The sequence below is a fragment of the Condylostylus longicornis genome, unplaced genomic scaffold (genome assembly GCF_029603195.1).
Source record: "Condylostylus longicornis isolate FDR11 unplaced genomic scaffold, ASM2960319v2 ptg000135l, whole genome shotgun sequence".
NCBI classification, from domain to species: domain Eukaryota; kingdom Metazoa; phylum Arthropoda; class Insecta; order Diptera; family Dolichopodidae; genus Condylostylus; species Condylostylus longicornis.
In genome coordinates, this window is record NW_026578103.1 from 16,249,426 (window position 1) to 16,273,404 (window position 23,979).

The window sequence follows — 23,979 nt, forward strand, 5'->3', positions numbered from 1 at the left end:
ACAAGTTATTCAATTTCAAAGCTGGTGTTATTGAAGTTTTTACGAAATTATTAAAATTAGGTATTGAAATTTAGGTATAGAAATTATTAAAATTTGATTAATAATTTGTTTTGCAAAGTTTCGTTACAATTAATTTTTCTCAAAATAGGTATATTCAGAAAAACACAAATGGAACGAGTTCATTGATATTTTTCTAAATTATTGAAAAGAACGGACAGAAAATTAATTGCTTAAAAGATTTAATAATAATTTATTAACATTTTATGGAATGGAAATAAGAAATACATTTTGTACTTAAATATTTTAAAAATCCAAATTTAATGCTAGTCTTCTCTTCGGTTTCACTTTTTCAACTCTTAATTTCGATTAATTGCTCCAGTCTTACTCAAATTTTCCTTATTCGATTCTTGTAAACTTCGTCGTTTTTTCTCTCTTTGTTTTAGCATTTTATTTTCATCTGCACATTTTGTTGTAATCGCAGTTCGAACTTCTTTTTCAGCTACATTACATTTTCGACTTACAGCAAATATGATATCTTGTACAGCTTGTGGATTTAGTTGATGTTTAGATGGAAGGTCACGTCCTTTGAATGCTGGTGATGGTTTACCGGTCATTGTATGAGTTGCTAATGTTTCGCGATCAAATATCGTTATTAAAAGTTTTCGTGTTGCACTTGTAACTGATGCCCAATCAATTGAATCATAAACTGCTGCCGGTATTCTTGTATTATTTGGCCCTAAAGAAACCTCAATTTCATTTAATTGTTGCGGCATAAAATTTGATCCAACACTGGAACGTCGACCATTTTCATTTTCATGAACAAATGGTTCTTTTTTATATTCAAATGATGACGATACTGCTGGAACGGTAACTTCATTACTTATTTCTGGTCCAGAACCATTGTGCAAATTCTCTTGACTTGAAATATATTGTCGTACATCAGTTTTTGATTTTTGTCGAATAGATTTTACTGAATCTATTGATAAAGGACTTATACTTGAAGGTTGTTGTGTTTGCTGATTTGGTTGTTGTTGTGCAGCAATAATTACATTTTGTGGCTGTGGAATATGATTAGTATTAGAATTCCCCAACATGTTTGAATGTACCACCGAAATATATTGTAAATTTCTATTATTATTTTCGACCGATTGATCTGCTTGTTGTTGTTGATGATGATGATGATGGTTTTGTGAATGATTAATGGTATGATAAGTATCACTTATTTGTGTTTGATATAATTGAGAAGATTGTTGTTGTGGTTGTTGATTATGTGTATTATGTAATGTTTGAATATGTTGTTGGTTGGCCGGACCTGGCAATTGTATACCTTGATTTTGTTCAATTGATGATTGCTGTGCATATTCATGAATGGTATATGTTTGAATATTAGGCTGATGTTGAGAAATTTGTCCAATATTTGATTGATTTTCCTCATTGTTCGGATATTCTTCCTTTGGTATACAAATTTCTAATCGATTTGAATCGCTACTATTATTCAAATCATGATCTAAATATGTTCCATCTTCTTCAGCATATTCTACTTCAATTGGTTCAATAATTTCCATACCTGCTGGACCAGCAACTATTTTATATGTAGCTTTCCCGGGCTGTCTTGATTTTAATGGTGATTTCTTGTATGATTGATTTTGAATTGTTTTGCCATTAATACAATTTGATGTGCCAGAATGCTGTTGGTGTTGCTGTTGTGACTGATTTAATTGTGATTCATTGCACAATGTTTGAATAGATTGTGATCTAAACATTTCTTCTAATTTTCGAATACGATCTTGTAAATCATCAATCAAATTATTTTCAGTAATTTTTATTTTAAAATCATCACTTTCAGTTTGAGTCCAAGCATTTAACATCATTGGTTTTTGACATTCTGTATTAGTTGCATTGTCCACTAAAATTTTTTGATTATTATGATTATAATTGGGTTGATAAGTTTCTCTATTAAGGAATTTTCTTTTAGCGGCTTGCTGTAAAAAAAAGAAAAATGAATTAGTTTTTTAGATATTTTAGTTTTCTTTATAAAATATAAAATTTTTCTTATTGTACACGAATTGCTAATTAAAAATGAAAACTTGACCCAAATTTAATATCAGCTCATTTTTAAAATATGTAAAGTACTTATTACATTTTGTTAATTTAATATACACAACTAAAAATGTATGTATAATTTTTTAATATTTCTAATTTAAGAATTTCACTAAATCTACTAAATAAAATTCTACCATTTCCGAAAATATAAATTTACGTATCCAATCACATTACATGAAATTTCCTGCTAATTTATCAAGTCTTTGAAAAGTAGGTAAGTATATAGGGTATAATAAAATGTTGATTGTTAAAAGTTTTAAAAGCTATTTCTATTCTTTAATTCTAATTTTATTTAAATTTTTAAAATTAATTAAAATTTGGAATTTTCTAATTCAATTAAAAAAATCACAATAAAATTTAACAAGTTATAATTATAATAAATTCTTAAAACAATTTCTATAAATATGATTTTTCTCTAAATCAAATTAGAATTAAAATGATTTTAATTGAATCACATTAAAAATTTCATTTTTTTCTTAATATTAAAACAAATTCTATGCCATTAAGAATATACTTACTTCCATGCTTAACATGATTTTTATACAAAATTTAAAATTTTATTTTAATTTTAATACTTTACAATTAATTTACTCTTTATACAATTTAATATTTTTGCAAAAAAAAAACAAATTTTTTTATTCCTTTATAAAAAAAGAAAATCGTTCAAACAACATTTCAACTAGAATTCTTAAAACAAACTAAATATAAAATATACAAATTTTTAAAAGAACAAGGAATACTGTTACGTTAGTATAAATTGAACAGGAATTGAAATTTAATTCCAAGCGGCGTTAAATTTTGTTTATATATTAAAAAATATAATGTTTAAATGTAAATTCATACACATTACACAAACACATATGCGATAATATCAATAATTTGCCAGTATGTGTATATGAGAGAGGATCAAAGCCTATTATATATTAAAAGATCATGAATTTCTCTATTATTCATAATAATAAAGGTATATTCTTATGGGAAGGGATAGAAAGTGTATATAACCAGGTGTAAAAGAATAATAAATTCATTTTTAAAATAAATTTTAAAATTATTATAATAAGTTTTTCAAATTTTGTACCTATAAGACTGTAATTATTGACTGTAATTTATACTTTAATAAAATCTAAAATTTTAGAAAATCACTGATAATTTAATAGCAACTTAGCAGTTGACACCAATTTTTAAGCTAAGATTGAGAAGCAAATATTTTCTAAGAGATGCGAGAGCAATAAAAAACAATGTCCAAGCCTTACATTAATTTTTTGTAATATTATAACTCTATAAAAACCTATACACATATATTATTTATACAGGTATATAGCTAGAATTATTAGCGCAATTTTTATACTTTTATTGTTCATTACAATAATATAATAGAATGAATGATTCTCTCCTCTGTTATATGGCTGGCTATAACATAAAAATGTATGTTTGGTATTTCAGTTTATTACAAGGGAATAATATCTCATAGCATTCGTATCATATACGAACATTTTCATACATGTAAATATACATATATACATACTATACTCGTATACATATATATATTGTCTTTTTATTCCCTTCCTATTCTTGAATAAACTTATAATCATAATATTATAAATGGGAATTAATACACATGCATTTACAAAGAACTTAAAGGGATCATTTTTAATGTACAAAAAAAAAAATAATAATAAAAAAATGTTATAGACATCCTTTGAAAATTCAAATGGAAAAATTATATTTTTTATCATGAACATCTTATGAATATAGATTTTGAAGAGAAAATATACATGCAATTCGAACATGTTGTTTTATTATTCTAGTTCAGATCATTTACCTGAATGTACATTTTATTATTTAACAAAACATAAATACATACATGCAAGCACACCTTTAACCATAATTCTATCTATACAATTTTATTAAAAATTTACCCCCATTTGAATTCCAATTTTATTATTATAATAATGTGGTGTTGGTATTATTAATAGTACGAGAGCATTTGCAAGAATATTTTTCGACTATAATTTTTTAACAACATAAACATTTTCATATTGATGTACATATAATAAGAAAAGGAAAAAATAAAATTGTAATTACTAAATTGTGATCGTCACACAAAGATCTACTCTACACACAAATTATATAGATATGTCGTTTCCCTGTATTTTTTATACTTCTTATTATTGTTGGTTTTTTCTTTTTTTCCCTTGAATTGAATTCTTAAAGAAACCGGCTTCAATTTTTTACCCTTGAATTACCTTTTAACTATTGTAAAAGAAACTATTTGACTGTATAGGTAGTTGAATAAAATAAGGTTTAAGAAAAAAAATTTACGAACAAAATTTCTTTTTTATTTTAAATATTTTTATTAAATTTTGTAATATTGTTGTTGTAAACAACATCTTAGACTAATAAAAATTTTGAAGAGTAAGACTTTAGAAATTCTTTCTAATCCAATTGATTTTTTCTAAAATTCTCAAAAAAAATTTCAATAAATTCCTTTATGATTTTTTTTTTGAAATTCTTTGAAAATTAGGTCCAATAGCTATGGGTATAAAATAGATTTTCCGTTTTTAAAAGTTCAAGAAAAACATAAATATTTACAAAATTACATACCTACAATATATGCATTCTAACATTTTATAAAATTTGTTTCTAAGAATTTTAAGATCAAAGGAATTTTTATTTTATCTTTTGTAAGTAGATGCACATAACATGTATATAGTGCAGGACTATGTATATTTTGGTATATCAGTTAACCTTTTCTATAAGTAACTTTCCATTTTTGATACTACAAATACTTGATCGGCTATATGGATATTATTATTTTGATATTAAGTTGATAATAAGATTCTAGAATGTAAATTCCGTTTTATTAATAATACATATGAAAGTCAAACTCCTTTATACGCTATGAATTTTTTTATTGATATGTAATTTTCTAATCAAATAAGAAATCGGTAAATGCACTGTGAGGATGTGAATAAATGTGGTCATAAAAGATGTGAATAAATCTGCATAATAAATGTGGCCAAAATATTATTACCAATGTCTTAACTAAAATCGGATACGCATTCTTTTATTTTAATTTTTGAGACTACAGACTATTATTGTAACGCAGAATTAGACTACAGATTCCTACGGTAGCAAATATATTTTTTGGGTCCATTAATCTTGTTCAGGGAAGCAAAGAGATTATAAAAAAATTTTGTATACATTGTTTTTGCTTACTTGATAATAAGGAGAGGAAATTTAATGCAACCTATTTGTATTTTACAGATTTCCTAACATTTTTTCCCATTGGAATACGCGATTTCATATTATTCGATAAAAGGAAGAATGCCATCAAGTGAAAAATGCAAAGAGGAATTTGTTGCAGATAGCCACATAACTTCTGAAATTTTGGTTTAAATTGACATTAGAAACTCTAGGATTTGGCATAAACTATAATAGATTAATCATAACCGTAAATAATATTATATAATTATTTGCATATGTTCAAAATTAACGAAGAGATAAATACTAGAAATAAAATAATTTCGCTGATAGTTAAAACTTTTTATTTTCTTTCTATGATACTCCCAATTAAAATCTTTCTAGTGAAATACACAACAACCCATTAAAACTTAACGCCCTTTGAATAATGTATGAATTTTTACTGCCAAGCCTAAACAGATTGCGGTCTTTTTCAATAATTATTTGTTAATGAATGCCAAAATTCGCCGGTTTTATAATATTTATACATTGAAATAATTCTTGTAATTGTTCTTGTAATTAAACTGTATAAACAATTGTGTCTAGAATTTGCGTGAGAGCTCGTATAAAGTGAACCGTTTTCAAAGTTTTTTATGTTAGAAATATTTTAGCCCAATAATCGTAATTTGCATTCCAAGTTTTCCTTTTGAAACTTTAAGATTTTCTGAAATGGTCGAATTTATACCAAGGAATTGTATAAAAGCTGATCTACCTTTTTCAAAATTTTTTATGTTAGAAATATTTTGGTTTTAGTGTTCCTAACAATAAAATTTAATTTCTATGGCTTAGGTAATTTTATGAAATAAACCTCCTTTGCGTTCAGAAATTGTACGAACCCTCGAAAAACCATCGAATCCACTGGGATTTCTGTACAAAATTTGAGAATGGTTGGGTTAGTCAAAGAAATAAATATTTTTAGTAAAAATTGTAGCAAACATTATTCTAATTAAAAAAAGTATTATAAGAACATATTTCGGAAATAATTCTATACAAAATTCATAATTAAAAAATAGACGTATGTATCAGAACATTTATTATATGCCAATAAAGAGCGCCTTTTTTAAGATTCCTAGATAAAATGAGATTCTAGATGTTTCATAAGCAAATGAGTAATTTGCTACTTTCATCAAATAAAATGAACATTCAATCTTCGATTATACATAAAACATGCTGCAGCTAACAATTTCAACCACATTCAGGCAAAACATTCAATTAAAGCACTAAAATAAAAATAAAAAATTCACGACTGTTTCATATAAAGTTGCTAGTTTTTATAATATCTACCACTACTTTACTTAATTTAAGATAATTTTCAATAACTTTCGGGAAAAATTCCAACGAAACTGCCCATAAAAATAAATCTTATATGATGTATTTTGAAGACATGTCATTTTACATGAGAGAATTGAATAGGTAGCCTCCTTCAGTTTATAACATCCCATATTGAATTTTATTATCCTTACCGGAGAATTTTAAAATTCAAAAATCCTTTACCTAAAAAACTATTTTTACCTGTTCGCTAAAACAAATTTCTACATTCTGTGTATAAAATACGAGCAATGCAAATTATTCTCGTTAATTTGAATTAAGAATTTGAAAGTATTGGAAATAAAATTTAAAAAAAATATATTGTTTTCTCCTTTAAACGATTTTGAAAAATATGGAAAATATTGAAAAAATAATTAAAAAAGATGAAGACGATTCTTCAATAATTAAAGAATCAGAATTGAATAAAGATGTAAAAATTGAAAGTAATATTAATAAAATAAACGGATTTGAAGAATTAACGAAAGCTGTTGGAACACAAGCTCAACTACAATGTTTGTTACCAGCAGATATGTATGCAAAAATCACTGCAATTGAAAATTCACAAAGAGAACATGAAATTCTATTTCGGCGTTTATCAGCTGTTATTGATGAATTATCTGAAAGATATAATGGTGGAAATTTCAGTCCTGATAGAATTTCATCAGAAGGATATGCATCAAAAAATACAAATACATCTGAATCGGCGGGTAAGTTGAATATTTCGTTGAAAACAAAAATTTCAATTTAATTTTAAAAATATATTAAATATTTGATTTCTATTTTCTCTTTTTTTTTACCAATATTATAGAAGACATATTTGAAGGTAGTGTCACTGAATCAGAATTAACTGAATCAATAAAAATTGAAAACGATGATAGTGATCATGCTAATGATGAAGATAGAATCTGTGACAATACTAATGTTAATGAAATCGAAAATTCAGAAGAAGAGGAAGACGATGATGATGAGGAAGAATTTGATAATAATGATGATTCAACAATTAGAAAATCACAAAGAAAAATTCGACCAAAAATGTTCTCTGACATGGTATACGATAATTATGATGATAAACAATCAATAAAATCTGATAATGATAAATCATTTGATGTTACATTATTGTCGTCATCTCCTGATCAAAATAATATCTCATCAACATCAATTTTATCTGATATATCATTAAATAAAGGACGAAGCAATATTATGCAATTGGGACCACATGGTACTCTAATTGATATTATGGATTATAATTCAATACCATGGGAGTCAGCATCAGCAGCAACAAGAAAATTATTAGGTTATGTATTTGATGTTGAAACTTTAGCTACACATTCATTAACCGGTCGACCATCACCAGCATTTTTTGGTCGGGAAAGACCATTAAAGAATCAGTTAGATGCAGAGAAAATTGCTGATATTATACATGCAGTTATGACTAGAACGGGGGCTTCAGAGCGTGATATTAGGGCATCAATTACAACAAAATGTGCTGATACAACAAAAATGTATAAAATAAAACAGAATCGAATAAAAAGAAATCATTCAATAAATAAAATTTAAATTCTCAAATTTTCTAATTTATTTTTATTTTTTGACTAATAAAAAGCAGTCATAAGTTGTCTTGGAATAAAATCGCATTTTTAGGGATTTTAGTTTAATAAAAATCATTCCATATTGTCATAGCTTTATGTGAAATGTAGATGATGCAAAATAAAGATGATGGAGGAAATGGCATTTTAAAACCCGAACCTCATTGGAACAGTATTATGATCTAACAAATTCTGCATGATCTTTTACGTCCTGCATGATCTTTTGCATCCTGCATGATCTTTTCTTCAGAAAGAATTGAACAAATTTAGACACTTATCTACGTGAATGCCCAAGAAAAGGGCCCTAAAAATAAAATAAGTAGCGTTTTGTATTTTCAAGTTAAGTATTATAAACGATATAGGAAATGTTTTAATGATACCGCATTTTGGGATTTAAAAAATTCATATTAATTTTGGGCATGTTTCGAGAAATTATTTCATTTTTTCTTCAAAATTTTGAATTAAATTTAAATAGTTTATTAACAAATTTTGAGGAATATTGAGGCTGCTAACATAGTTTTGCTCTTATATCGCAGTCTAAATTCATAAAATATTTTTCCCGTGTGGCATAGCAGTGAAGACTTTGCTAAGTTCTAAAATTTTCTGTGTAGTAACATTATTTGGGAATATGCGATGCAAGAGGCAAATTAAGCAAGAGCGATTTATACTAAAAAAATTTAATAATATTTCTTCACTTAATCTCTAAACTAAATATAAAAAATAATTTTTAAAAATCTCAAAAATCAAAATTTTTTAAAATTTTAAGCAAATTATTATGCAAAACACATGTTAAACGCTTTAATTATTTACACACAAACATATCATAAGTGCAGTGTATAAATTAAACTGTTATAAATTGTAATAGTTTATTTTTTATTTTAGGTAGGATTTAACTAAATAGCATGTAAAATAATATAAAAGTTTTAAAATACTTTCAACAAGATGCTTTAAAAAATTTTGGAAAAACCGAAAAAAAGGCAATATAACCATAAAATATCCTTAAAGATGTGAAATAAAAAAAGATTTAAATATTTTACAACCTTAAAAATGGTTCATGCTATAAAATATATACACGGTATACACGGTATACCACCACATACACAATTTACAATTAAATTTCCACAACTTTCTTGAAATAAAAAAAATCTTAGAAGAAAAAAGAAGAACCAGTTTTCTGAAAAGGAAACTCTTTTTAACATAATATCGAAAAATATGCACTAGCTTTTTTTTCTTTAAATAATGGATGGATGTAGTAATACGAGTAACATAGGTAAAATTATTTTACGGATAATAAAGTATGCATTTTGCATTTAAATATCCTTATGTTCTATATGCTGCTATGAATCCTTTTAATGGTTCATATTTTGTTATTTATTTTATGCCATATAGAATTTTGTTGTTTAAATTTTAGGGGACATTTTAAATTTCGCAATTATATCTATTAGTTTATAAAGATCAAAATTACTGCCACAATATTATTGCAAAATATTGGATAATTTTAATTAGAATTGCATAATATTTAAATCAAAATGAAATTTTTATATTTTATGAGAAAAATTTTTTAACATATTACCGTAAAACATACTATAATACAATATTAGAATATAACAATGAGGGTTAAACTTTATATATTATGCAATTTACAGACATATTAAAATTTAAATGGAAATTATTACGAAAATTAAATTTTACAAAATAGAAAGTTCCATATTTTCTTATTACCCCACTCTCCCCGTTATTAAGTCGATTTAGATCTTTATTTATTTTCCTGGAAATCGTCTAATTTATAATCGAATTATCTCGAAAACGGGGTTTCGTGAAAAAAAATTATTAAAAAGTAATTTGAAGACCAATTCAAAATTTTTTAAAATTTTGAAAAAAAATTGAATAGGGTAAATTTTTTTGTGATTGGCCACTTTGCAAAAAATTTAGTATTTTTTTTTTCTTTTTTTTAACTTATTTAATTTTTTAAAGCGATTAATAATTATGGAAACTATAGCAATTTAAGTCGATACACCGTTTTGCCAAAACCAAAAATTTTAAAGGGATTTTGTCGGTTAAACATTCCTTTGAAGCCTCTTCCTACCAGGAGCAATTGCTTTCATAAAATTGTACCCCCTTTCTACTGCGGGAGATTATACTACGTTACAAGTTCGCCCTGCACACGTACAAGACTCGTACAATCTCAATGAATTGTTTCGAAAATAATAATAATATTACTACATTCGTTTATGCGAAATGTCGATATTGTAGCTTCAACAATTTCTGAACCAGATCCGAATAAATTTGGAATTTGTATGCAGTTGTATGGCTGTAGCTTTGATAGTTTCTAAGATATGCCCAAATAATTTTAGAAAATGTATATACAACTAAATTGTATAGCTATATATATAACAATATACATAAGAAGATATACCATCTCAACGATTATTTATAGAAAATAATGACAATATTACCATATTTAATTATGCATATTTTCGACACTATGGCACAAAAATTGTTTTTTTTTATTGTACTGTTTGCGAAACGTCAAATACAAGTATTATGATAATAATATATTCTATTGAAATAATTTACCTATTACTATATCGTATTGCATAAGTTTAGGCATTTTCAAGTATTTACGTATGTACATACATGTATATGTATTATTTCAACAAAAGTTTTGCAATAGAATGAAGATCAGATTAGAATCCAAATAAATTTAGTTAAGTAGTATGGGTATATTTTTAGAGAAGGAGACAATTATTCTTTTTAATGAATTTGATGAAGTTTATATGGAGTGCTTAAAAAATGGGTAATCGAAAATTTACGTTTTGCAATAGTTTGATATTAAAATTTTTATTGAAAATACATGACAATTTAAAAAGGAGAAACAACAAAAATTAAAATTTTTGCATTAGTCTTAAAATATTAGTCATATACGTTATTATGATAGTATTATGGTCGAGAATCTGCAAGATGAATTTCATTACGCCTCATTATATTTACATACAAGAAAAATATTTACTACCTCAAATAAGCGGATCCTTTTAAATCACCCAGATTTTACTTTTGTTTTTACTATTAAATTTTTTAAAAAGGCATTTTTTTTAATAGTATAGCATTTTTATAGTATAGTGCCCAGCAATAGTACAGGTCCCAGCTTGAAAATTTTTATTTTAAAAAATAATATTTTTAATGCAACGATTCTAGTTCTACACAAAAAATACCGTAAAAATTATGCAAAATTGGTATATGTTAAGTTAGTGAAAAAATCATTTTTTCAAAGTATTTTTCCTTCTCATATGTAATGTCAAACATAACAATTTTTTAAACTTGATTTGTAATTTTCTGGCCTGTATACTTTCCTATAATAAAGGAGTTTCACTAAATTAACTGTGTTTGGATTTTGATTTTTATAAAATAATTTTACAAAGTCAAATATTTGGTAGTAATATATTGAAATTTAAAATCTTTTACATTTACATGTAATCAAAATATTTTTGAATCATGATAATTTTCTTAAAAGTATGATTCTTATCATAATTTATTACACCACCCTTATCTGTAGCATGAATTTCTTTTAAGTTTTTTTTTTCAGGAAACCACAATATGTTTGTGGATTTTGTATTTTGAGACCCTTGAGGAATGTTAGACATTTACAGAGACAATTTTTTTTCTTTCTCCTGATTAATAAACAACTTCATATGAAATTTGTTGTTTTATTAGATGAAGCGAACCGAGTTCAAAGTTATATAATTTTTTATTTGTAAAATTATTTCAACAAACGAACAACAAAATATTAAACAATTCACTAAAAATTTGTCTACTCATTAAATTTTCCATATTGCAGGTATTTTTCAAACATAGATCAATATTAACACCTGGCTTCTAAAATAAAAATGCAAATAAAATAGTGTTTAAAAGGAAGTGGAAAAAACATTTTCTTGTGTAAATTCTACAAAAAATTTAATTTTTTTTTTTTTGGATTGAGAATCTCTTCTCTAGATTTAAACATAATTGATGCTGTAATTGCAAAAAAAAAAATAAAATAAAATAAGCATGCTGATCTTTTATTTTTCATTGAAAGTCATTACACCCACATGTCTACTTCTACACAACATTCATCCCTGCATACACAATCTCCAAAACTACTTATTGTTGATTTTTTTTTAAGAATACAAAGATAAAAAACAATTTAAAAAAAAAAACAAAAAAACTGAATTACTACGAGTTAATCGTGTTTGCTCTGTGACACTAGTTCGAATGAATTTTTTTTATTTACTTTAAATGTAAAAATTTTGTTACTTTAGCTATAAGTTATTGTTGAAACGCAAAAACATAATTGCATAAAATCAAAAATCAACCATGAATAGGAATGTACATTTTTCTATCGTCACAATTAATTATTTCAATTCATAAATGAACTGAACAAATTCATAATATTACACGATAGCTTCTTTGATCGTCGTATGGTATTATGGATTTATGGACGGCTATAATATAAGAAAGTTTTCCAAAGTAAATTTTATATTTAGTAAATTGAATAAATTTGAACGAATTTCCTAAATGTTTTGTTTCTCTTTTTTTTCTCTAATGTGGAATAAGAAATTAGATACAAATAATATGCATCCGAGAATTTCTGTATATGTATGCTATAATCTTAGCATGTATTCGAAAATATCAAGGAACTATATTGAAAAATTTCTAAAATAAAAATTTAATGTTGAATTACGGTGACCATATTCTATGAAATTTTAATTCATGACATCTCCGCTTTTCGTAAAAGACATTAATATGGTCCTTTTAAAACTTGCAATATTAAAAGAAGATTTTCAATAATATTCGAAAATTTTCAAACAAAATTCGCCTTAATTTAAATTGTGAATGCAAAAAATACGAATAAAAGATAATAGTTATTATTTAATAGTATTATTTAATAGAATGAATAGTATTAATAATTTTAAGTAACTACGTATATTTATGTATTATAAATTTAATATTGTGTGTCATTGATTTGAAAATGGCTTCAGTCAATTTATTTCGTAATATATGATTTTAATAAATAAAAAATCTTATCTTATTAAAATTTGTACAAAGATTTTTATTCTTAATCTTAATCTTTAGCCAGTAAAATGAAATGGTCACTACATAACTTAAAAAAAAAACTGCCTTAGAAAATAATTTTCTTTTTTTCATCTTGTTATTTCAAACCAATTGGTTCTAACCAGGTAAAACATATTTTTTGTAGGCACACATTGTTCTTACAAATACTTGGAAAACAAAATAATAATGTATCAGAGCTCAAGATCTGGTAAGGAAAGGATAATACTAAAAATAATAACAAAAATATGCAACAACTATGCATTCATATATTTAATCTTATAATACTTAAATGGGTTCTAAATTTAGAGAAGGGAGAGGTTTAAGAAAGAAATGGCAAAATGTAAATCTCTTTTCAGCACATGTTTAATTATCAGTGAATTCACTTACCTTCAAATAAGTAGGTATATAAATAGTTTTAACGCATTGTTTTCAAACGCTCGCATATTTTTATAGAGAAAAAATAAAACTTTTATTATGGTAGGTACCATTAAAATTTCAGGCTGAGCAGGCAAGTATTGAAAAATATTGAAAGAGAGAATTTTGTACATATATACTTATAAAAATGATGTTTTAAATCTCAAATATTATCATTAATCAAGTGTCTGTCAAAGTATTTAAATCAAAAATTTACATTATTTTTTGTTGGTGTTTAACAAGTTTTTCGTTCAACAATAAAATATATAAAAATTTCTTTCGTTACTGAAATTTATTTAAAGCATTTTTGCTATTTGCATAAAGGGAATATTATAATATATAAATTGGGGACAAAATGACTATTATTAAGGCCGCATTTTCAGTAAGTTGATTATATTGTTTTAAAAAAAAAATCAAAACATTCAATTTAAGTTTTACTCAGAAATTAAAAATAAGTTAGAATTCTAATTTACAATTAGAGAACACACAAATACAACAGGAGCTTCGAATATTTCATACATTCATTTCAATTTGCTTTTAAATAATTTGTCAAAGACACGACAAGTTTAAGAAGAAGATTAAATGAGAAACTTCAAATTTTTATCTAAATACATTTTAATAATTAATTATTAAAATACATTTTAATAAAAATTAACAAACAATTTAAATTAAAAATTAACAATACTATGATCAAAATTTTATTAAGCTGCTATTATCTAGTCTTGATAAAGGAATAAATAAGTTGGTTTCCAAATATTTATTGTTAAAATATGTTATATGACATTCTTACAAAATTTGCGAACTCCCCATATAATTTTTGTCTATATTTTCTTTTAAATATTTCAATTTTACTATTTTACTATTCAAAATAAAATTTTTCATTTCTAATATAAAACCTTTATTTTCGTTTAGAAAAAGCGTCGTTTACTTGAAGCCTTTATTGATGCTGAAGAACAAAATCAAAATTCAAATGATACGATTATTGAACCAAATTCAAAAAAAGTTCATATTGGTGAACCAATAAATGATAATATTAGAATGGATTGCTCAATTGATACATCCGATTTCGAAATAAATAATCCAATACAACCATTATTGTCATCTAGAGTTTTATATTTAATTAAAGTTAAATTAGAAATATTTGAACAATGGGAATTAAAAAAACGTACAGCATTAGAAAAAATTTATGAAAGTGTTGATTTATTAACAAATAAAGAAGAAAAGCTAGAAAAATTACGAACAATGAAAAAAGAAAAAGAAGAAAAACGTAAATTATTACAAAATTCGCTAATAACAAATACAAATGATCTTATTAAATCTGAAATAACTTCACAACTTTCATTACAAAATATTCATAATTTGAATAATAATCAATTTGGAAATCCAACTGTAAAGAAAGAATCAAATCAAAAAATTGAAAAAATGATTCCAATTGGACCAAATGGTACATTGGTGCCAGAAAAAGTATTACAATTAATTAATTGGAATCAACCAACAGCTGCAACACGTAAGCTTTTAATGACAGTATTTGATCGAGATACCTTAGCATTTCATACATTAACTGGTAAACCGTCACCAGCATTTATGGGTTGTGGCAGACCATTAAAAGATCAATTAAATCCACAAAAAGTTGCTGATATTATTCATATTGTTACAAAACGTTCAAAAGCACCAGAACGAGATATTCGTAGTGCTATAACAACGAAATGTGCAGATGAAAATAAAATGTACAAACAACGTCAACAAAGAAGAGATAAATTGGCAACAATATATCAAGCAAATAAAGAAAATTTTAATTATTTTAAACATAATATGACATTTTGAAAAGGAAAAGCAAAATTTATTATGTTAAATTTAAAGATAACAACTTCCTAAATCGAACATGAAAATTATTCTACATTACTGAAATCATTTTCTAGAATCAAAAGTTCCATAAAATCGTATAAGATAATATACAATTAATTATGAGACAACACCTTTAATTTTTAAACCTATTACTTATTATATTTGCAAATAATATATTAATTGATAATAGGTTTATTAAATTTATTTAATTGAATATTTAAAGGTACTAATATTTTTTAATTTTGCATATTCAACATTTAAAAAATTTAATTTGCAACATGAAACAAAAAAAAACAAAAAAATTCTAATTTTAGAGATAAGATTTTTAGTTTATAAGAACTGTGATTAGTAAAAGAAACTATTTTTGAGAGCGAAAATTGTGAAGAAGTGATAAAAAGTCAAACTTATAAAATAAAATTTTGTACCTACAAGAAAAACCAAAACTTTTACTTTTAATGCTGATTTTTTTTTAAAAGTTTCGGTTCAATATAATTTACAATATTTTACATAATATGTGAGAAAAGTCTTCAAGACAAAAACAGTTTATAAACACAAAACAATTAATTTGATTGTTTACAATGAAAATTGAATTAACAAAATTTAAAAAATTTGGTAATCGTTATGCGTTTTGATGAGAAAAAAAATGCCTGCTACTAATGCAATTCAATATGGAAAACAGTATTCCTTCGTGCGAGAATAGAAAACTCAATCTAGAATCGAGTACACACCGAAAAGAGATTTTATATTTATAAACGTGAGTCCACAATACTTTTTTTTAAGAATATATCCAGAAAAACAGGAAAAATATTTCTAAGAAATACTAAAAAATTTAAGAGAAAATTTCTGTTTTATGTTAAAAAATACACATTTAAAATTAAAATGAGTACCAGATATGTAACAAAAATAAATGAAAAAAAAAACTGAAGTTAATTTATTCTTATCTACTTTGATTGTACTACCCACTTTATATAAGAAACCTTTGTACATGCATTTTTTAACATTTTTTAAACTGCTTTATATGCAAATACCCTTACATAAATTTTTAAGTTTCCAATTAATCTGGTTTTTGCTGAATATAATATATGAAGTTATTTTGATAAAATTGATTTATGTCAATGTTTAGCTCCCATTTTAAGTTATATTAAACACCATTACATTGTATGAGAATTTATAACTCCTTTTTCATATTATCAGTTCTATGACAATAAAATTTGGGTATTGTTCAATCCTTCATATTTATATATTCTTGTAGTTATTCCAAATTATCGATTTCTAATATTTTTGTTTGCGTGATGAAGGTCGTTATAATATTCATTGTTTATTATGATTTATTAATGAATGTCTTCTAATGAGAATCAAAGAGTTCTAACACAAAAGTTTTTTTTGCACAAAATGATTTTATTGTAGATTTTATTTGATTTGGCTATGTCTATTAGGAAAATTGATATGCAAATTTGCAACGAAATTCCTTTCGGGCGGCCTTATCATGATAACGAACGACTGAACTTCGTGAACTCAGTATCATTTCAAATCATACCAGATCCTGCTATTTTGAAAATGTTGCTATTTTTCCAAATCAAAAATGTGGCTATATTAATGGATCAAAAATGCCTTTACCATAACATTAAAAAAGTTTGTTTTAATAGGTCTGTCTAGCATAAAACTTCAAAAAACTTTAAAAAGAGAAACAATGACATAATAGCAAAAAATTTCATGCGGCGATGATAGTTAGCCGATTGGTATTATGTCTGTATTGAACACAAACTCTGATTAAAAAAACTTCTTACAATATTAAACTGAAATTTTATCTTACAAAGTCATTTTAAATTGCCCATTATCAAGATATGAATTTCAGAAATGTTAATCCCCGGAACTATTGTTTTTATAATGGACTAGAAATCAAGAGGATTAATGTAAAAATTTTTCACATGAGGCAACAATATTCTTCGAATTATATTAAAATAAAAAATGTAGCTATGTGCAAATAAGTGAATGTTGTATGTACAAATACTATATTAATTATATCCCCAATGTATTCATTCGTACCATAATAACAATAGACAAAATAATAGTAGAAAGTCACAATAAAAAATAAATTGTATTTTTATTAGAAATAGTATGCATACATGCATATATAAAAAAAATGTAATTAATAATGTAAGCATAAAATACACGAAATTTATAAAACAGGAGACAAAACAATAAAAATTATTTACTACAAAATCTAAAATTAAATTATTAAATTAAAATTATTGAATTTTTTTTCCTTTGTTTATTTTGCAAAAAATGAAGAAAAACAAGAGCGTAAAATATTAGAAAATAAAGAGTTTCCCATTTAGCGAAACTTTGCAAAACACAAAAAAATAAAGAGAAATGAAATGAACGAGAAAGAAGTAAAATTGAAAAAAATATTTATAAATAGTTTTTTGGTATATTTTGCAAAATTTTTTTACAAAAAAAAATTCGATTGAATGAATTGAAGAGAAGAAAATTCATTTTCAGTTTCATTTCTAAAATTCAAACGTGAAAAGCGCAAAAAGAACGGTTCGCGAAAATCATTTTTAATTATTTTTTTTCTTTTTTTTTTTAATTACGTATAACGTTATAAAGTATATTGAAAATGTATTATAATAACAGTGACTTGAAATCTAATATTCAAATGTTATTTATTACATTTAAACTATATAGTAAAATTGAAAATACAATGTTAAAATATCACAATTTTTAATATTCAAAAATGCAAAATATTTCGATTTAAAGCGAAAAATCAAAAAATTTTAAAGAAAAAAATATGAAATGTTTGGCATTCTGCCAAAAATCAAATACATATTCTAATATTTGAAAAGGAAATTTTATTATTTCAAATACTAATCATAAATAAATAGTTTAAAGTTATTTAAAATTAAATTTAATTTGAACCAAAAATTTACACATAAAAAAAAGAGTTAAAAAAATATTTAAATAAAAATATTTTAGAGTGATGTAACGTGGAAATAAAATAAAAAATAAAAAACAATAAAGAGTTTCATTTTCTTGTTCAATTTATCTAAAATTCTTTTAGTTTTCTCTATTTTGAGAAAACTAAAAGAAAATTTGAAAATTTAAAAATAAAAATCAGCTGTTTTTGAAATTATTTTCCCAAACTCAAACAAAAAACAAAAACATAAATTTTTATATTTTTGTTTATTAATTTGTTTTCTTTTTCTTGTTTTTTTTTTTTTATATAGCATTTAAACTTAAATTATTATTAAATTTGAAATTTTTGAAAACAAAATCACAATAGAGAAATTCGCCTAAATTTATAAAAACATCAAAACTTAAAATACTCACATTTATTAATTACAATAAGCTGATATAGCAAAAATAAAAAAAATAAAAAAAAACGGAAGAAAAACAAATAAAAAGGCACAAAAATGGCTAAAAAAAGTCCTGTACGTTCATTAAGTGATAGTTCTCTAGCAGAACTAGCAAATTTAGTTGTCTCAGCTATTGGTTTTTCTTTACATAGTATCGCTGATAATGATTATGTAACAATAACAATGGTTGAAGTCAATTCATATTTATCAGATGCTGGTGCAACAAGTGATATTTATCAAGATCTTTTGCGTGTTATTTTAGCATCAGATTATTTAGAAGCATCAATGCGTTTTACATGTTTACAAATGTTATTAAATGGTGGTGTTAATACATTAATAACAGATATATTTCCATTTTCATATTATGAAAAAATTTTACAAGTAATTGCTGCTCAAGGTGCTGGTCTTAGAATATTAAATTTAAAAGGTGTATGGGTTAAAGAAGAGCATATGCATTATATGATGGAAATAATTAAAAAATGTCCCCATTTAACAAAATTATATATACCATATATTGGTAAGTAACAATTTTTATTTTTGCAAACATATACATACATATGTATATGTAATTCATTGTATAATGTCATTTAATGTGCAAGGTAATTCTATTTCTACTAATAAAAAGGGTAAAACATCATTTGTAAATAGGTGTTAAATTTTAACTGTTCGTAAAAAGGGTTTTTTTTAAATAAAAGTTAAAATTTTATGTATTATTCGGTGTTGCTTATCCGAATCAAAACAAATCATCTTAATTTGATCATAATAACAAAAATAATTAAAACATAATTACATATCTTTCATTTGATGGAAAATTTTTTGTAAAACAATGAGCTTTGTTGCTGTTAAACTACTTAAAAAACTTACAAGATTATAGTAATTATTTAATAAATATTCCTTTATTTATTTATTTTAAAAAAGTAATAAAATAAAAATTGCATTCTCCATAAATGTTTAAAAAATATGATGACCGGTAATTTCCAATTGTAAGATTTACCTAATATCGTAAATAAATTCGATATGGTAATTTAACAAAGAAACTATAATGCGCAGTTAGATGTTAATTATTACGTTTAGTATAGAATCCGGATTATAGTAAAACAAACATTATTTATATTAAAGAAAAAATAAATTTATAACAAAATATTTCCTAATAATATTTGAATATATTAAACAACCATTAGATTATTAAGATGAATATAGACAAATCTTTAACTAAACAGAAGGTATATACTTATTATATTAATTCAAGTAGAACTAAAGAATTTTATTTTTAGTTTAAATAAATTTTATTGCGTCTAATTTTTCTTTGTTTGAAAATAATATGCAATTAATCATCTTGAAAGAAAAGAAAAGTTCATTTTGTAGGCATAAATATGTAGATTATAATATTTTTTTTCTAGAAAACTTAGTTTTTACACTCAAAAATTATAAATACTAATATGTCAATGTTTGAAGGAAAATAATTTTTAAATTTAATTTACATTTTAATGTAATTTTCTTCATTTAAATTATTCAAAAATGAAAGTAGCAATAATAAATAAAGATAACGTAAAAACTCACAATGTGCTAAACTTACACGTATTTCAACTATGTATGTATTTTGTCGACACGATCATTTACATATAAGTGCATACTTAAAAAAAACAAATTTTCATTTATGTATGAGAAAAAAAAAATTTTTTCAAGTTCAAAGCCTTTTGATAAAAATAATAATTGAATTATGTATATAAGAAACGATTTAGTAAATTTTACTTTGGCAATTTGAGCGAAAATAATATAAGAGATGAGCATTAACCAAATTCAAACAAATCTAGAATTTAATTCGAATTGAACTGCAAACTCCATTCAGTTTACATACATAGTTTAATTAAAAGAAAAAAGCATGGTTTTTGACGAAAAAAATTTTACGGTTTCACTATTTTGTTTAAACTTTTCAAAAATTTAAAATTACTATTCCGGAATTTTCTTAAAATTTTTTCTAATAATTAGGATAGCTCAAGTTACTTATACATATAGCTTAGGTCAATCTCAAGTTAATTTATATAAAAATTTACAAGGACTTTAACAAAATTTCTTTACATATTTTAAACACAAATTCGAAAAAAAATATACATATGTATATATGTATTATACTTTCATAATAAATTAAAATATTCCGTTCATTTCTCAATTTTACTTATAAATTCACTATTTTTTTATTTTAGCGAACGACGAACTGTTAGAATGTATTGCAAAATCCAGCTCAAAATTACGTTTAATTGATATCAGTGGAGAAACAGACATTACGGAAAATGGTGTTGAATATTTAAGCAAAGGTTTATCTAGCGCAAAATTAACTGTTGTAGATATTGGTATGCCTGGAGAAGAAAATATTTGCCACTCAGATGTTGCAATGCTATTAGAACGATGTCCTAATTTGGAAACTCTAGGCACATATTCATTTGTTGGGCAGGCATTAAAGTTTGTTTATGATAATGTTGATTCAAATTTTAAATCAAAATTGAAATATTTACACGATACACATACTGATGGTGAACAATTAGAGATAATTGTTACAACATGCCCAAATTTAGAAACATTATATTTGGATACACCAAAAGAAGGAATATTAAGTAGACTGAAATATACAAAATTGAGAAAATTGAAAATATATAAATTTCAATGTGATGAACTATTGCAATTATTAGAAAATATTGGCAAAAATTTATCTCATTTAACTGTGATTAAAGGACGTGGTACCATGGAATTGGGTAAATTAGCTAGATTATGTCCATCATTAATTGATTTAGATTTTTATATGATGGATCAATTAACATATAATATTCCAATAAAATTTGATAGCTTACATGGTTTAGAAATGTTAAATAGTCCATTATCAATGGTATCATTAAAGCATTTTATCTGTAATAACACATCGTTAAGAAGACTAGCAGTTGATTCAGTCATATTTGGTGATGAAGATTTAGAAAGGTGAAATTTTCAAATTATATTTGAACTTTATTTAAAATTAATAATATTAAATTGTATTTTCAGTATTTTCGTGCCATATAATTTTAAATTTTTAGAAGACATTTGGTTTACTTCAGCACCAAATTTAACTGTTGCATCTATTGAAGTATGACTTATTAAATTGCAATTAAATTATTCCTATTATATTCCTATAATTAAATTACCCCTACTTATAACATTATGACATATTATATTTATTAAAAATATTTTCTTACCTTAACAAGATTTATTTATTTTAGCTTTTGATAGATCGTTGTCCAGAATTACAATCTATCGGTCAAATTAGTGGTTGGGCATTGACGCCAGATGATTTAGCTTTAGTTCGGGGAATACTTAAAAGTGGAAATTCATCTCTTGTACTATCCCCAACAACTTTATTTACATAAAATCTAAAATAAAAAAAATATATAATAATATATAATATATATAACATACATAGACAAAATGATAAATCTCAAAACAAAAAATAGTAACTTTTTAAGCGTTCAAAATTGATTGCTTTTTGCGCTTTAATTTACAAAAATTTGTTTTGCAAACAAAAGAAATTTGTTTTTGTGTTTAATATTTATTAATATTATTATTTATTACATATATAATAAAAAAAATTAATTGTTGTTGCATTTTTAAAATAAACTACTTAAAGCAGAAAAATTTATTTTATAGAAAATATTTCCCTATTTAAAATTAATAAAATAAAGTTAAATAAAAGAAAGGGATATTAAACAAAAACAAATTTTTAATCCAAACTATAGATGCACTTTAGGTTTGAGTTATAACCAAATCAGAAAAATGCAAACTTTTATAATACATTATAATGTTTTAAGGATATCTTTAAAATTTAAACTCTGCGTACAAAATTTTTTTTTGAATTCGTATTAGATTTGTTGAAATAAAATTTCCGATTTATTTGTAATTTACTATACGGAATACATTAATTACATAATGTATAATAATGATACAAAATTAGATTCTATTTAAATACAAAAAAATATTTTGTATTTAAATAGAATCTTTAAAATACAAAAAACAATGTATTTCGGTTAAATTAGTTTGAAATTTAATAAAAGGTTACAGTTCTTAATAACGAGAATTTCTATAAATAATACTTACAGTTTTTGTCCTTTCTAAAATTTAATTTTATTAATTTTTCTTTACACAAAGAAAACACTAATATTTTAAAAATGCAACTCTTGCGAAAAATAAATTTTTTTTTAATAATCAAAATATTTTTAAATTAGTAGCACTAATATATAGCTATTTAACAGAACTTTTACTTGTTGGTAACGCGAGATACAGCTACAGTTATTTAAATGATTACAAAATTTAAAATAATAATAGTAATTTAGTAACAACATAAAATAAAAATGCTTAAAAGTTTTGAAAATAATGCCAAGAAACACATTACAAAACTCAAAATTATAAAAAACAAAACCAATTTAGTTAATTATTTAGTTACTGCTTTACATGAACTATTTGATTAAGCAAAGAATATTTAAAAAAAATTAAAATTAAAAAAAGAAATATATTATACAAAATTGTAAATATGTGCTATTTTTGTTCTATATACATATTTCTAAATGTATGAAATATTAATTAATTTTAATATACATACCATAATATATACACACATATATATATATGTATATGTATAATAAAATATTTATTTTTATTTTCTCTTAATTTTTCAGTATCTGTCAACAAACAATCGTGATATACTTCTAATACCATCAGATGACACCAATGATACATGATATTTTCTCAGGTCAATAAACATTTAATTAAATAAATAATTACCTTCTCAAAACTAAAAAGAAAAGAAAAAAAAATTAATAAGACATTGTTACAAAATACTCAAATATATAACAAGTAACAACACTCTTGTAAAAATTAATATACATATTATGTATTATTTTTTAAATTTTATTTTATACAATTTCAAAAAGAAAATGAACATATAAAAATGGAAAACTTGAATGTGTCGTTTTATGTATGCAAAGAAATACATACTGTTAATGTTGATAGATGTA

At 23.9% G+C, this 23,979-nt stretch overlaps 3 protein-coding genes across 9 annotated transcripts; 2 read left to right on the forward strand and 1 right to left on the reverse strand.

Moving 5' to 3' along the window:
- Positions 1 to 348: 348 nt before the first annotated feature.
- LOC129615276 (homeobox protein 13-like) lies at positions 349 to 22,309 on the reverse strand. The gene is made up of 2 exons (XM_055530403.1): positions 22,168 to 22,309; positions 349 to 1,982 (listed from the first exon to the last, which is right to left on the reverse strand). The coding sequence occupies exon 2, from the start codon at positions 1,869 to 1,871 to the stop codon at positions 357 to 359; it is 1,515 nt and encodes a 504-aa protein (XP_055386378.1). The 5' UTR covers positions 1,872 to 1,982; positions 22,168 to 22,309; the 3' UTR covers positions 349 to 356.
- Positions 13,939 to 16,471, forward strand: LOC129615275 (early boundary activity protein 1-like). Its single transcript, XM_055530401.1, has 2 exons — positions 13,939 to 14,124; positions 14,655 to 16,471. The coding sequence occupies exons 1-2, from the start codon at positions 14,098 to 14,100 to the stop codon at positions 15,564 to 15,566; spliced, it is 939 nt and encodes a 312-aa protein (XP_055386376.1). The 5' UTR covers positions 13,939 to 14,097; the 3' UTR covers positions 15,567 to 16,471.
- Positions 18,046 to 23,979, forward strand: LOC129615273 (uncharacterized). Of its 7 annotated transcripts, none has more exons than XM_055530398.1 (6): positions 18,046 to 18,196; positions 18,815 to 19,460; positions 21,148 to 21,913; positions 21,977 to 22,058; positions 22,192 to 22,308; positions 23,641 to 23,979. In XM_055530398.1, the coding sequence occupies exons 2-6, from the start codon at positions 19,001 to 19,003 to the stop codon at positions 23,701 to 23,703; spliced, it is 1,488 nt and encodes a 495-aa protein (XP_055386373.1). In that variant the 5' UTR covers positions 18,046 to 18,196; positions 18,815 to 19,000; the 3' UTR covers positions 23,704 to 23,979. The 7 variants fall into 7 exon arrangements, 6 of the variants coding, with proteins under 6 accessions (XP_055386373.1, XP_055386372.1, XP_055386375.1 ...); XM_055530397.1 differs by having other exon boundaries at positions 18,058 to 18,209; XM_055530400.1 differs by lacking the exon at positions 23,641 to 23,979 and adding an exon at positions 23,218 to 23,602 and having other exon boundaries at positions 18,086 to 18,569.